The following is a 14,372-nucleotide window of genomic DNA, read 5'->3' on the forward strand; positions in this document are numbered from 1 at the left end:
GCTCCCCGCTGGCAAACCCTTCTCCTCCTCTCTTCTTTAACGGGGAGGACGGAGCCACCACCCTCCCATTTTCCCAAACAAGAGACCTGAAGTCACCCCATTTGCTACCACGCCAACCGGTGAGTGAATCCCACTCTTCTGCTCCCTGAATACCTCCGGCTGCGTTTCCTCTGTTCCCGTCCACCTGCCGCCGGGCGGGGCCGGGGGCGGGGCGGGGCGGTGGGCGGGGCTCATGGAGGGGGCGGGGCGGTGGCGGGGCGGGGCGGGGCCTCGGCGGGGACGCGCACGGTCGGGAGCGGGCGTGAGTCGCCGCCGGCCGGAGCGACGAGCGCAGCGTCCGCCTGGGCGCAGGCCGGGCCTCACGCGCTGCCCTCGCTGTGGACGGCCGGGCCCGCGGAGCTCAGGATGGAAGAGATCCTGCGGAGGCTGCAGAAGGAGGCGACCGGGAGCAAGTCGAAAGGCATCAGGGAGAGCTGCGCCTGGGCCCTGGGTAAGCGCGCGGGCGCCTGCGGGCCGGGCCGGGCCGGGCGGCCCTCCGGGGGCGCTGCGCAGCGGCATCGCACCCGGTGCGTTTCGCGCAGCTGCTCGGGGAACTGACTGGGGGCGTCGTGGTCCAGGCGGTGCCGTCACCGCCTCCCGGCGCCCCTTCTCCAGACCCCAGGGGGGCGGTCCCTCCTCCCTCAGGCACGACGAGCCCCCCAGACACGACCCCCCCAGACACGATCACCTCCTCAGACACGACCCCCCCTCAGACACGACCCCCCCTCAGACACGACGCCCCCAGACACCACCACTCCCCCAGGCACGACCCCCCCCAGCACGACCCCCCTCAGACACCACCACCCCAGACACCACCACTCCCCCAGGCACGACTCCCCAGGCACGACCCCCAGACACGACCCCCTCAGACACGACCACCCCTCAGACACGACGCCCCCAGACACTATCACCCCTCAGACACGACCCCCAGGCACGATCCCCTCAGACACGACCCCCTCAGACACGACGCCCCCAGACACCACCACTCCCCAGGCACGACCCCCCAGCACGACCCCCTCAGACACCACCACCCCAGACACCACCACTCCCCAGGCACGACTCCCCAGGCACGACCCCCAGACACGACCCCCTCAGACACGACCACCCCCTCAGACACGACCCCCAGGCACGATCCTCAGACACGACCCCCTCAGACACGACGCCCCCAGACACCACCACTCCCCCAGGCACGACCCCCAGCACGACCCCCTCAGACACCACCACCCCAGACACCACCACTCCCCAGGCACGACTCCCCAGGCACGACCCCCAGGCACGACCCCCAGACACGACCACCCCTCAGGCACGACCCCCAGGCACGACCCCCAGACACGACCCCCTCAGACACGACCACACCCTCAGACACGACCCCAGGCACGACCCCCAGGCACGACCACCCCACAGGCACGATCCCCTCAGACCCGACCCCCGCCCAGACACGACCACCCCTCAGACACGACCCGCCCAGACACGATCACGTCCTCAGACAGGATCACGTCCTCAGACACGACCCCCTCAGACACGATCCCCTCAGACACGATCCCCTCAGACACGATGCCCCTCAGACACGACCCCCAGACACGACCCCCAGACACGACCCCCTCAGACACGATCCCCCTCAGACACGACGCCCCCAGACACGACCCCCAGACACGACCCCCATCAGACACGACCCCCTCAGACACGATCCCCTCAGGCACGACCCCCTCAGACACGACGCCCCCAGACACGACCCCTCAGACACGACCCCCAGACACGACCCCCTCAGACACGACCCCCCCAGACACGACCCCCCCCTCAGAACAAACCCCCCAGACCCACCGGGGGCTGGCGGACACGGGTCCTGATGAGGGAAGGGGAAGCATCGACCGGATCCGGCCGGTGCGTGGGCGGGTGGCACCGGGAAGGAGCGGCTCCTTGGTGTGACGCTCCTGGTGGGGGCCCGCGTGTGAAGCGTCGGCGTTCGTGGCTGTTGCTCGGGGGGAAGAACGTAGGGTGCGACGGCGTTCCTCGGCCTCAGACGGCGGGCTCCTGGGGTGCGAGCTGTGGGAGCGCTGAAGTGAGCTCGGCCGGGCAGAGGGGTGTCAACACCCCTCTGACTCGGGGGCCGAGCTCAGCGGGGAGAAGACCGACCGCCATTCCAGCACGGCGGGAATCCGGGCCGCCAGCGGGGCGCGCCTGGGGGAGCAGGGGCGACGTGGCGCTCTGCACAGCGAGGCCCGGGAGAAGGCGGGCGCGCCCGGGCCCCGGCCGTGCCCAGGCCGCGGGTGCTTCCTCAGTTGCCGCTCCGTGAAAAGACAAAACTGAATCCCTCTCTCTCTCCGCCAAAACAGTCGGTGCTTGTCGGGACCCCGAGCTGTGGCTCAGCCTGAGGAGAGCGCAGAGCCGTTAGCGGGCTTTCCGCCAAGGGCAGAGTTCCGCTGGTGTTTTCAGGGGACTGTCCCCGTTTAGGTCTGAATTCTCGTGTGTCTGAGTGTGTGTGTACAGGCAATCACAGCAACATCCTTTTTTTAAATTTTTACCTGTGCGTATCATCACAGAGTTGTCTAGCATATTTTCTAGGAAGTTTGTCTTGTAGGCAGAAGCAGGACTTGACCATTTTAGTTTACTGTTAAAGAAAAACAGATACGTAAGTGAGCAGCTAGGCTCTTAAGGCCACAGAACTGTTTTTGCATTGCCATTGTCATCCAGCGGAGAGATTCAGAGCCGGATTCCCGAGTGCTTCTAATGAAGGGTCACAGGTGGCTGTGAGCCCGACCTCACTCCAAACGTGCTTTCCTTGGAGTCATTATTGCTGTCAGTTAAGCAGATTTAGATAATAGGGAGAAGAGTAATCTAGTATTTTTAACGTTTGAATTCTGATACTCAGCATCTTGTTAAATCAAACTGCAACGTTGCTGAGTTTCCATCCTTGAAGCTACCTGGGAGGCTCAGAGCTGAGACGGGTAGATTATCTGGTGGAGCCTGGAGTCCAGCCTGACTCTAAGAAGTAGGTGGGATTCCTTTCCCAGTGGTGGTTCTCTAGTTAGCAAGAGGAGACGTAAGTGCATGAAATAGTTAAATAACAATATGGGGCATTCATTGTGTGGTTGGAATGAGTAAACGAGGAAAACAGATCCAAGAAGAGGGGATGAATGTGGCGTCAGGGGTGTGGGGGGGAAATTGGTGTGAGCTGGTGGGGCTTTTGGAGTAGATTTGACTTGAAGAATGGGTAGGCTGTGGGTTCCTTCTTTTCTTTGCTTTTTTATTAGCATACATTTATTAAGACCTCCCCTGTGCTGAGCAGTGGAGATATAAGGATGAGTAAGATACTTCCTCCCTGTAGGATTTTGTTAGAAAGGCATGTTGGAGGGAGAATGCAGCATAAACAAAGGCATGGAGACATGGTATCCTGTTCTCTTTCCCACTTCAGTCCATTTTCCACTGTTCCGTCAATTTTTTTTACTATAAAACACTTTTCACTCCTGAACCCCTGTAAGTTCTTTACAGATTAAAGTGCGAATTCCTTAGAATGCTCTTCGGAATCAAGCCCCAGCCTTCTTTCTTATCGCCCCCCAACCAGGGGCTCGACAGTCTAGTGGCAGTCGGCCGTAGCCCTTTCCTGAGCATGTTGTGCACTGCACACTTCTCTGCCTTTGCTCATGCTAGTCCTTCTGCCAAGAATTCCCTTTCCAGACTCCTCAAGGGCCGACTCACATAGGAAGCACCCCTGAGCTCCTCAGTCAAATCATTTGCTCCTCTGGGTTCAGAGCCCTGCTCTCACAGCTCTCTCAGAGCATCTGCTGCTCTGCATGATAGATGGTTGTGTGCACAGCTACTCTTCTAGGGGCAGGATAACTGAGAAATATGTTGGCTTGACAAGACCAAAGCTAATTCAAGCTGACTTAAGCAAAACAGAATTTGTTCACTCTATTAACTAAATATCCCTTGGAAGGCTAGCTGTGGGTTGAGTTTGGTTCAGGAATTATACACTGTTTCAAGGACCTTGCTCTGCCGTTTGTGGGCTGACTGACATGCTCTGCATGTGCCTCCACAGCTTTGGCCTTGTGACTCACCACATTTAGACCATCTCCTGAGAAAGAGGCATCAGCACACTTAGACCATCTCAGGAGAGAAGGATCATCTCCTACTCGGACCACTGTAGGCGAGAGGGGTCACTGTGACATTTAGACCGTCATAGGAGAGAGGAGTCGTCTCCTTCTAAAACCGTTGTAGGGTAGAGGGGTCATCTCCACTTAGGCCATCTCCTTAGGCCATTACAGGAGACAGGGGTCTTCTCCCAGTTGGACCATCATGGGAGAGAGGAGTCACCAAGACATTAGACCATCTCAGGAGAGTGGGACTCTTCCAGTCACTCCTATATTGTCCTTGGTTTTGCTTGTTCTCGCTTGACCTGATGGGTCATGTGTGTATACTTGAACCAGTTCTCTGACCAAGGAATGGAATGGGCTAACTGGCTTAGGCCTAGGCCACAAATCCTGGGGTCAGGGAAGGATGATTTCCTCTGAACAGAATTTGGGTGCTGCTTCAGAAGGCAGGGGAATGGATGCCAGTCAACCAAAACAACAAATGCCGACAGCGTGGACTTGAGCTCCTTGGGCATGGGGGCTGCAGCTTATACTTCCTTGTGGCTTCTGTACCTACAATATGAGAGGCAGATGTTCAATAAATAAATCAACACTTGAATGACTTGTTTGGGTATTTAGTGATATTCATCTTTTTTTCTAATTATAAAGGGTATATATGCTCATTTTAGAATATTAAAAAATATTAGAATAGTATAAAGAAAAAATTAAAATCACTTGTAATCTGACCACCCGGATATAACACTGTTCAAATTTTAGAGTGTTGCCCTTCTGCAAAGGGTCATACCGTAAATGGTAGAGTGTCATTTGTTTTTTAACTTTTGCATTTTCTTCTACTTTGTCATTAATACATCTCTGAAAATCAGTTTTCTCAACGGCTGCATGATAACTGGCAAGGAATATATATGTATCTTGCCCCTATTTTGGGCCACCTAGCTTGGTGGATAGTTTTCTTATCAGTGAGGGAATGATCTGACAAGGGGGTAGAAAGAATAAGGGAGCGTCAGCTTGTGGAGAGCCGGAAAGAGTGCATTCTCCTTCAGTAACTAGCAGTCCCGGGGGCTTGTGGGCTATGAATGGCAAGATGGAGTGGAACGGCAGAACGTTACAAATGGAAGGGACCACGGCCTCATTTAGAAACTCTTAGTATTTCAGATAGATCAGGAGACTCATGTAGAATGGATTTGGAAAACAAAGGAGAGGGGAAAGAAAATTAGAGGCTGGAACGCCAGGTGGAAAAGAAGGATAGTCTGTCCGACGACTACCCTTCTTTCTATCTTCCCACCGCTTCTCCTTCCAGCTGCAATTGCTGTGACCTTCACAGCCCGACTTCCTAGAAACTTCTGAGAAAGTGTCTGTACTGATTAGGGCATTGACCCGCATCCGGAGTTGAATATAAACCCCTCTGTCTGGTGAGGAAAACTGCCATGATTTGGTTGCTTGGTGTCAGAACCTCCCCAGGAGGAGTGGCAGCAACTTGTCCTGGACACCGGCCCTGCCGTGCTGACCCGCAAGGCCTGTGAGCTGCTCCCTGCACCTGGATCTCAAGGCTTCATCTTTTTGTTATGCTGTCTCATCTTAAGGACTGGCCTCAGTCCTTCCACTTCCTCCCTTGGCCTTGTGGCCACACCACCACTGACCCTACTGATCCCATCTTTCTGTTTTGTGGGTTACCGGGCTTACACCCACTGTTCGCCCCATTGGCTACACAGGCCCGGATCCTGTCATCATGTTTTGGCCTGTTCTTCCTCCTGAATCTCAGGGACACAGCTGGTGTCTATTGTTCCCTCTGATCTCTAGGCAGGGTGGGGAGAGATTTTTCTCCTTCCCCAGTGAAAATGGTTCAGATTGACAGGGCTTGTTAGCTCTAAGCAGTGAAGAGAGGCATCAATACAGTTTGAAATGAAAAACTGGAGACAAGTTGGAGCTATTGAAATAGAACAGTTTTTTTTTTGGAAGAGAGTAGGGAGATTTTCATTATCTCTACAATTGGAGGCAGTAATAGTGTGAATAATCCGCTGCAATGGGCAAGTATTGAACATCCAGGTTGAATTAATGAGATTTAAAGGTGAGCCTCCCAATCAGTACCCTTAACTATAGTGTGATTAAAAAGAAGTTCAAGCTTCCCTCTCATAAATGTGTGCGAGAATAGTGAGATGTGGCCTAAAGTGCTTTGTGAACTTGAAAGTCTCTCACAAATGTAAGTTTTTATTTAAGGGTATTGAAACTGTATTGTCAAGGAAACAGCTTTCCTTTCTCTATTTTGTTGCAAGAATATAGAACGTTAGCCAGTTATAACTGGATTGGATGGGCATTCTGGTTCAGGTTAGGAATTTAACTATTAATTCTGTGTGTCTATAGGGAAATACATCCTAATTTTTAACCTTCCCCAGGGAAGTCTCTGGGGCTGTCAAGGGAGAAGGGTTTTTAAGTATGGATGATTTGCATGCAGAGAATTGAGAATTGATTAATGTATAATTATAGGAATTTCTGGGGAAAAAAGAAACTAACAGTGAAATTATGTACAGATCCTCATTCTTTTCGTATTTATTTTTAACTTTGTAATTTTCCTTTTGCAGAAACCCTGGGTGGTGTGGATACCGTTGTTAAGATCCCCCCACACTTGCTGAGGTAAGGAGACAAGTTGTTTAATACAGTGGAAGTGAAAATTGCCGGCTGTGTTTTCCTGAAAGCCTGGATGACCTCGTTGGTTTATAGCATTTTACTGTGAAGGACGGCTTTTTTGCATCCATGAACTGGGGTATTTCATGAGGTTAGCATGATGGGAACCTGATTTCCACCTGTTTTTGGAGAGAGTGAAGTCAGTGATCCAAAGGAAACAGCTGTAGGAGTCAGGGGTGAAAGGATAAAATTAGTCAAGTTGACAAATGACCATAACCTAAGTGAAGATGTGGCCAGTGGACAAGATCTTCCACTGCAGATTGGGAAATGGCACCCCCGCTAGGGGGATGCAGCCCTACGCCATGTGGGCTGGACGTAAGCTCTTACTGGCCCCTTGGCAGGACACCATCTCACAGCTCTGCAGCCACATGCAGCAGCCCTGAGACAGTGAACCAGTTTCCCCACCTTCCTCACCTGTCCCCATCCTTCTCTTCCCCCTCATCCTGAGAGAAATACATGCCCTTTGTGGAAAATTTGGAAGGAACAAATAAGAAAGTATTCCATAATGACACCACCTAGGGATAACCACTGAAAACAGTTTAATAGATTTTCTTAACAGATTTTTTCCACACACATATGTATTTACAAATTAATATGAAATTTTATTTACAAGTTTGTTTTCTGCTTTTGTTTTAGTCAACACCATATGAAGAACATATTCCAATGTCAATATATGTTCTTCAAATTAAAATATTGCATAGTCTTCTGTTATACAGCTGCTATAATATAATTTAGTAGTTTTCTTATTATTATCTGGATTATCTCTAGATTTTTCTTTGAGATAATTAAAAATTTTGAACTTACAGTCTTTTGTTGAATATAGTGTCTATACTGTCAGGACACTATGATTTATTAGGTATTTTTTCTCTTTTCAAGTAGATTGGACAAGAATTGTGTTTCTGTCTTTTTAAAAAATTTATTCTGGAGCCGGCCCAGTGGCCTAGAGGTTAAGTTCGTGCGCTCTGCTTCGGTGGCCCAGGGCTCGCAGGTTTGGCTCCCAGGTGCCCACCAACACACCGCTTGTCAAGCCATGCTGTGACAGCATCCCATATAAAATAGAGGAAGATGGGCACAGATGTTAGCCCAGGACCAATCTTCCTCAGCAAAAAGAGGAGGATTGGCAACGAATCTTAGCTCAGGGCTAATCTTCCTCACACACACAAAAAAGAAAAATAAAAAATTTATTCCTTTTCGTGTAGTATCTGCTACAGGCTGATATATTGAGGGGAATTCATGTATTAATCAAACCAAGTGTACTTTTGTATGTGTAATGCTCCTAAATGGACAGAATGTCTGGCAGCAGCGTTGTTGCCTAGAGGAGGGGAGTTCAGCAGGGGAGATGGGAAGACTCCAAGAGGTATGAAGGCATGGGTGGATCAAGGGAGACCATTTCCTGGTCCCTGACTTCCTGGTGCCCTTCCTAAGACTGGTTTGCTTCAAAACTAGTTTGCTATGTCTGCTTTTCCATCTCACCTTTTACAGTCAAAGGAAGAGCACGGCTGTTGCCCGTCCCATCCTGAATCTGACTGTGGTGTGTGGTCCTAGGTGCAAAAATCTCTTCCCACCAACAAAAGCCTGTGAAAATGTTAGTGTCTGGGTTGGTAAAGGGAGTGAATATAATGACCAGGGCACACATCTTTCTGCAGGTTAGTTTTTACTTCTTGGCTTTCAGCAAAATTGAAGGAGGACTTAATCTGGTTATAAGATAATAGACAAAAATGTTTTTGATAAGTCTTTATTCTTTTCTTATTTATGTAAAAGTTTCTTACTGCTTATATCTATGAAAATGAAAAAAAAAAAGGGTATGGAATTGATGTTAAACCCCACCTTGTCATAGCAATAGGGAATACTCATCCATAGGTGTATGAACTAATTGAGAAAAATAAATAAGCCCTATCCATTTCTTTAGAAATGCATTTCTAGTAAAATTATACTTTCCATGTTAACTATATTAACATTCTTATAAGTAATTATTAATGTTGTTTGGATCACTTGTGTGCATTAGTAATGATAGCTCAAACCAGAAGAAAATGGAACACATTTAAGCCTTATGGCCACAGGAAATTAAAAAAAAAAAAAACTTTATACACATTTTTGTTACAGAGAAATATACTAGGGAGATTAATAAAAGCCTCTCAAGTGTTAAAACATATTATATTGAGGGAAAATTCTCTGGGGGAAGTGGAATGGAAATATGAGTTCAAGGAGAAAAGAGAACAATGCAGCCTTTTTTACTGTTAAAGGGGAATTTGTTCATGTATTTTTTGATGGCATTTATTCATATATTTTTCAAATTGGTGTAATATTTAATTTCTTTAGATACATTTAAATGAGTGATATGTTTTAATTAAAAATTTTAATAATTCCAATATGCCAGAATTATAGCCTTGGCAATTAATTAAAATTACGGTGAAGAGATTTAAATGTCAACTTAAAATGTGTGAGACAATTTTAAAAATTTCTTAGTGGCTATATGAACAAAAATGTTTGATGACACTGCTCTAAAGGTTGTTTCTCAATCCAAAGGGTTGTTGAACCTACATTGAGACTTTTTGTGGTTTTGGGTCTGTGACAAAAGGTCTGCCTTCAGTGTTAGGGGCCAGAAGGTGACGATGATACCAGAAGAGATTCCTGGTGCACTGGTTGGGAATATTCGTCAAAAAACAGATGGCATTTTCCAACTCTTGGTGTGTGTGGCCAGAAGAGTTGGAGAAAATACAGTGTTAATGGGCCTAAGGACATAGGTTTGGTTTCTCCTTTAGCCATTTAGCTTTATTTTCTCCACGATCTGGAGATTTACCCCAGAGCCAACTAGCCATCTTGTACAAGCCATGGGAGGTAGTCACAGAATTGGTGGGAAGGATGCAAGATGAGGAGCTGTGTGTGGATATGTGTAGGTGTCTTTACATATCTTCACCATTATTAGAAATATAATTCAGAATGTTCATCCTAATGGTGAAGAGCAGAGGATGTCATCTTTGTGTACAAAGGAATATGCATTATTGTATTCCAGGGGTGCCATGAGGTCTGTCAGGCATTCTGTGCAGAGGACTCAGCCAAGTGGACGAGACATAGCAGATGGAGCTGTGCACTCAGAGGTTTTACTCTGGGGGAGAAGAATGAAGACATATATAGCTGGAAAACACTGTTATGTGGTAGCAAGTGTACATTTATTGTAGAATTTTATACATATAAGGAGGTTTCAGTTTGTGATTTGCGATAGTGGGGAGCCTTTGAAAGCCTCTTTTAGGGGATAGGAATAAGCCATAATTAGAACAAAAAAGAGTTACTGAATCAATATAGTCTGGCTTACTCTTTCCCTCTGTTGTCACGGAGGGATATAATGAGGAGACGTACCGTATGGGCTTCCCCCTTGTTGTGGATCAGCCTTCCTTTATTCCTTGATTCAGGAACCAGAGAGTACTTCCTCTGTCCAGTCCTTATGTTTAACGTGGCATCTTCCACGTTGTTTGAGCACCTGCTCAAAAGAACCTAGTCCCTGTGTTTGTCTGCTTACAAGAAAGAATTTGGGTATGTTAATTATTTTTCTTCAATTATACTTATATTTTAATTATTTTTTCTTCAATTATACTTATATTTAGTATATGGGAAAGAAACCAGGTTCATAAACTATTTCTTGCATTCTCCTGCTTTTGTATTCAGATTCAGTTCCATTTCTGTTACATAATCACCTGGAAGTGGCTATTTGCAGATTTTTTGTTATTGCAGGTTTTGGAAAGGGCTCTAGGGAAAAATTCAAATGTCAAATACTTTTGCTGTGCTATATTTCTTATTTTTTCTTTTGCCATTGATTGACTGCTTTTCATGTTAAATATATTAACATTCTGATAAATAATTACTAATATTGTTTTCATCAGTGTATACATTGGTAATGATAGCTCAAATCAGAAGAAAATTGAAACCTTGAGAGACCTATAGTTGTATTATCTTTTTTTTTTTTCTTTGCCGTTGGTTGCTCTGAGGACTTCTTGTACAAACTAAAGTCCAGATGTCACATGAGTGATTTCAGTGACTCTAGTGACTGCATTCAGTCATGCATAGGGCATTCTGGGGAGAAACCCAGGATAAAACACTTCAGATGGAATTAAGGAGTGGTCAGAGGCATTGCTTATCTCTGCCCGGGCTCTTTCATGGAGCAGATGCCCACTCTTATTGTTGATACGGTGAGCAGCTTTAGCAACAGGGACAGGAATTCATGCGGAATGCCCAGTGAGACTCTGTGTCAGGGGTGGAGGAAGGCCCACGGAGCCGTCCTGGGCAATGGTTCCTGAACTGGTTAGTAGACAGTTGGGTGAACATCTTTCCACCTGCCTGCCCTGTGTCTTGTTTTGGTCTTGGGAGTGAGTTTTAACCGTCCTTATCTTGCTCCAGGAGGAGCCTGTACCCCCACTGTCTTTGCTCCTCTTTTCCTTCTTAAACTTCAGGCCTCACACACGTCTTCACAGGGTTGAATACAACCTCTGAATTAGTGAGGCCATAACGGTGTCCCTCACTCAGGAGGCCGTCGGTAGCTCAGGCTCTGCCTTAGATGGGGGCTACCATCTCCATGTCCTCCTTGTTTTACAAGCAAAAGGCAACTCAGGATGTTCCCTAATAGTGACAGATTTGGTAAAATATCTCCACCAAGACAAGCTGCCACTCACAGTCACTGACTCCATCGTTCGCACTGGTTCTTCAACCAAGTGATAAATGAGACCTGGAAGTTACTGATAAGAACTATTAGTAGTAATAACATGAAGTGTTTTCCATTCTCTGACATCCTTCTATTTACCCTCTCACCTGTGGTTTGGGAATCAAGTGATGTAACCAAAATAACCTAGTCATTTATGGGCTTTTCGGAGCTGATGTGTGTGTTTTGTGAGGCTGTCACCAGGCTTCCCTGGCAGGGAGCCCTGGGCTGAAGCCCACCTGGAGGTACCACAGCTTCTGTAATGTTTAGCTTCTTGCCAGTTGGCACCTCAGCTGTCCTCCCCGAAGCCCCTGTCCTTGTGGTGGCGTGGTTCTGATGGTGCCCAGTTCTGTCTGATCATTTTTCTCTCTGAAATGATGAAGAGCCTGTATTTTATCCAACCCTATTTGTTAAAAGGAAGAGGGCCTGTGCCTCTTCTGTGGACCTCTCAGTACCTTCTCAGTTGTTTGCAGTCCCTGGCTCGTCCAGATCGCTCTTGACCTCCTGGCGTGTTCCCAGGGAATCTTCTGCTTCTGAGTCTCGGTTGGAGTGGTCAATCCCTCCACTGGCATCTGGGCCAGAACGCCGTGCCCATTCTCCTCTCCAGTGGATTTGGAACTCCAGATTCTGGCTGTGGGTCTGGACGCCCTCACAGCTGCACATAAATCTGCAGGGAGGGTGCTTTCCAGCCCGTGTCAAAGCCCAGAGACCCTCGGCCTCCACCTCTTTGGATGTCCTGGCCGAGCTGCCGCCTCTCTGACTCACTACTCCATCATCCCTGTCAGGTTTCCAGTGGTTCCCTCCCCCAGGACCAGAACCAGGGTGAGGCACGTGAGGCCACATCGTGCAAGGACAGGGCCAGATCCTGTCTTCGTGTGAGATTTTGATATTTTGTTCATCGTGGAATTTTTACATTAATTTCGAGTGTGGCATTAGAATATCATTTATCTCGATGGCTGAGTTTTTTAGTGCTCCGTTAAATTTTGTGCCCAAGACCAGTGCCTCCCTCCCTCACCTGAGCTCCGGCCCTGCACTCCCATCTTGGCAGAAAGTTCTCACAGCCTCCGAGGTGCCCACTCAGGGCAGGCTTCATTCCACCTCCTCCAGACCCACAGATTGCTGTGCACTAGGACCTTGGCTTCTGTCCTGCTCTGAGCAGAACCTCAGTGGCGTATGCCATCAGGGAGCAGCTCTTTCCCACAACTAGGGCCACATTTGGTAAGTCCCACTCCCAGACCCTCGCCCACAGGCACCAGGGTTCTACTGGAGGTACCACCCACCCTCCCAGCCTCCTCCTGGCCCAGCTCACAAGTCGACATAAGAGCACACTTGTTATGAGGCCTCTTCCTTCTGCATGCCGAAGCTTGGACCAGAGTTGCAGATCTGGAGGTGTTTGGTTAGCAGTCCAGTGCTCCCCATTAGGTGGGGCACTGAAATACTAGGGGGACATTTTCTGAGCTCTCTTCGTCAAGAGTTTCTGCCGTGTGTCTCACGACAGGCAGCCTTTCTCACTTGCTCATCCTGCTTATCCTTGAAGACTGAACTGAGTTTGAAGAAGTGACCTTCTCTCTTCTGTGTCCTCACTGTAGCTTTACTTAATCCTGCCAAGGCTCTTCTCCATGAGGATGGCAGTTGTTTAAGGGTTCTGTTCTTAGGCGCCATCCTCAAGGGGTTCATACATATAAATTATTTGTCTTCGCATCCCCGGGTTCAGTGCCCTGTCCATGTTTGTAGGGCAAAACTGCTTCTCCAAACTCTGCATCACACGTCCCGGGGAACCTATGCCTTCCTCTCCTAGATTCTTGGAAAATGTAGTATTTGGAAGAGTCCATGGCAAATGGAATCTCAACTTTTGCAAGAGAACTTCTAATATCTCACTGACTGAAAGGGTAGATCCCAAGAGTAGACCCAGAAGCCCTGTACCCACTCCATTGACCTCAGCTAGTATAGCCTTAAATCCCTCACCTTCTACTCAACCAGAGCCCTGACGAGCCTGATGTGTATTGGATCAGGGGTGGGAGTTGGTGGTAGTTATTGAGACCCTGATTAATGTTCTGTGTCAAAGGACATTGAATATACAGGGGTTTCAGCTTCACTAGGTTCCCATGCTGAGTCCATGGCCCACCTGGAAGACATGCCCTGCCCTGCTCGACCCCTAACGTGAACTTGCCTGGTGTATCTCTGTTCTAAAGGACGAAGAACCTCCACCCCGTGCTGCTGCAGTCCTGGATTTTCCTTCTCTTAGCCCAGGTTACTTACGACAGGACTGGTCCAGATGAGATAAAACTGTCAAGGGAATCCTCGAGATGCCTTATTAATAAGGCAGCCGTTGGCAGCAAAGCTCTGGCTGGCATTCCTCAGTGCCCCTATTGGGAAGAGCCCAGCCGTCACTCTAGCCATGGCCCAACTGCCATTTTGCTTACCTTCTCTGTGGTTCTTCAGAGCCACCTGTAGCCTCATTACCCATTGCTCTTCTGCCAGTTGTAGTTCCTGAAAGTGTCTGACAGCCCTTCTTCCCATTTGTCCTTGTATGTGTCCCTCTCCCCTCTCCTGTCCCTCCCGGCTGAGCCTCTGCCCAGCCCTCTGCTTCCTTTTGCCTGCCTGGTCCAGACACTTCTTTCAGCCCAGACGCTGACGTGTTCCCCCTTGTCTTGATTTGGAGACCTGCTGATTTCTCACCAGGGTGGGAGCACATTCATCAGCACTTATGCTTGCAGAAAACCATCCATAATAGCATCCCATTCTTTATACGGTTTTATTTTAGTTGCTTTTCTGCTGCTTTTATCTATTTTAGTGCTTTAATTCTGTGCTTTAAACCCTGGAGCAGCTTCTACAGGATGTGCAAATTTTTTGTTTGTTCTTTAGTTGACTAAACA

The 14,372-nt window shown here is 48.5% G+C and overlaps 1 protein-coding gene across 4 annotated transcripts in view; it reads left to right on the forward strand.

Annotated features, from left to right (window-relative positions):
- Nucleotides 1–288: 288 nt before the first annotated feature.
- The window catches only part of ARFGEF3 (ARFGEF family member 3), a 165,581-nt gene continuing 151,497 nt past the window's right edge, over nucleotides 289–14,372 (forward strand). For all 4 annotated transcript variants that reach the window (XM_087444176.1, XM_087444178.1, XM_087444179.1 and 1 more), the window contains exons 1-2: nucleotides 289–490; nucleotides 6,704–6,755. In XM_087444176.1, the coding sequence (XP_087300302.1) occupies nucleotides 406–490; nucleotides 6,704–6,755 (137 nt within the window). In that variant the 5' untranslated portion in view covers nucleotides 289–405. The remainder of the gene's footprint in view (nucleotides 491–6,703; nucleotides 6,756–14,372) is intronic.

This window comes from Ceratotherium simum, chromosome 19, assembly GCF_057802395.1.
Source record: "Ceratotherium simum simum isolate JZ-2026a chromosome 19, ASM5780239v1, whole genome shotgun sequence".
Lineage (NCBI taxonomy): Eukaryota > Metazoa > Chordata > Mammalia > Perissodactyla > Rhinocerotidae > Ceratotherium > Ceratotherium simum.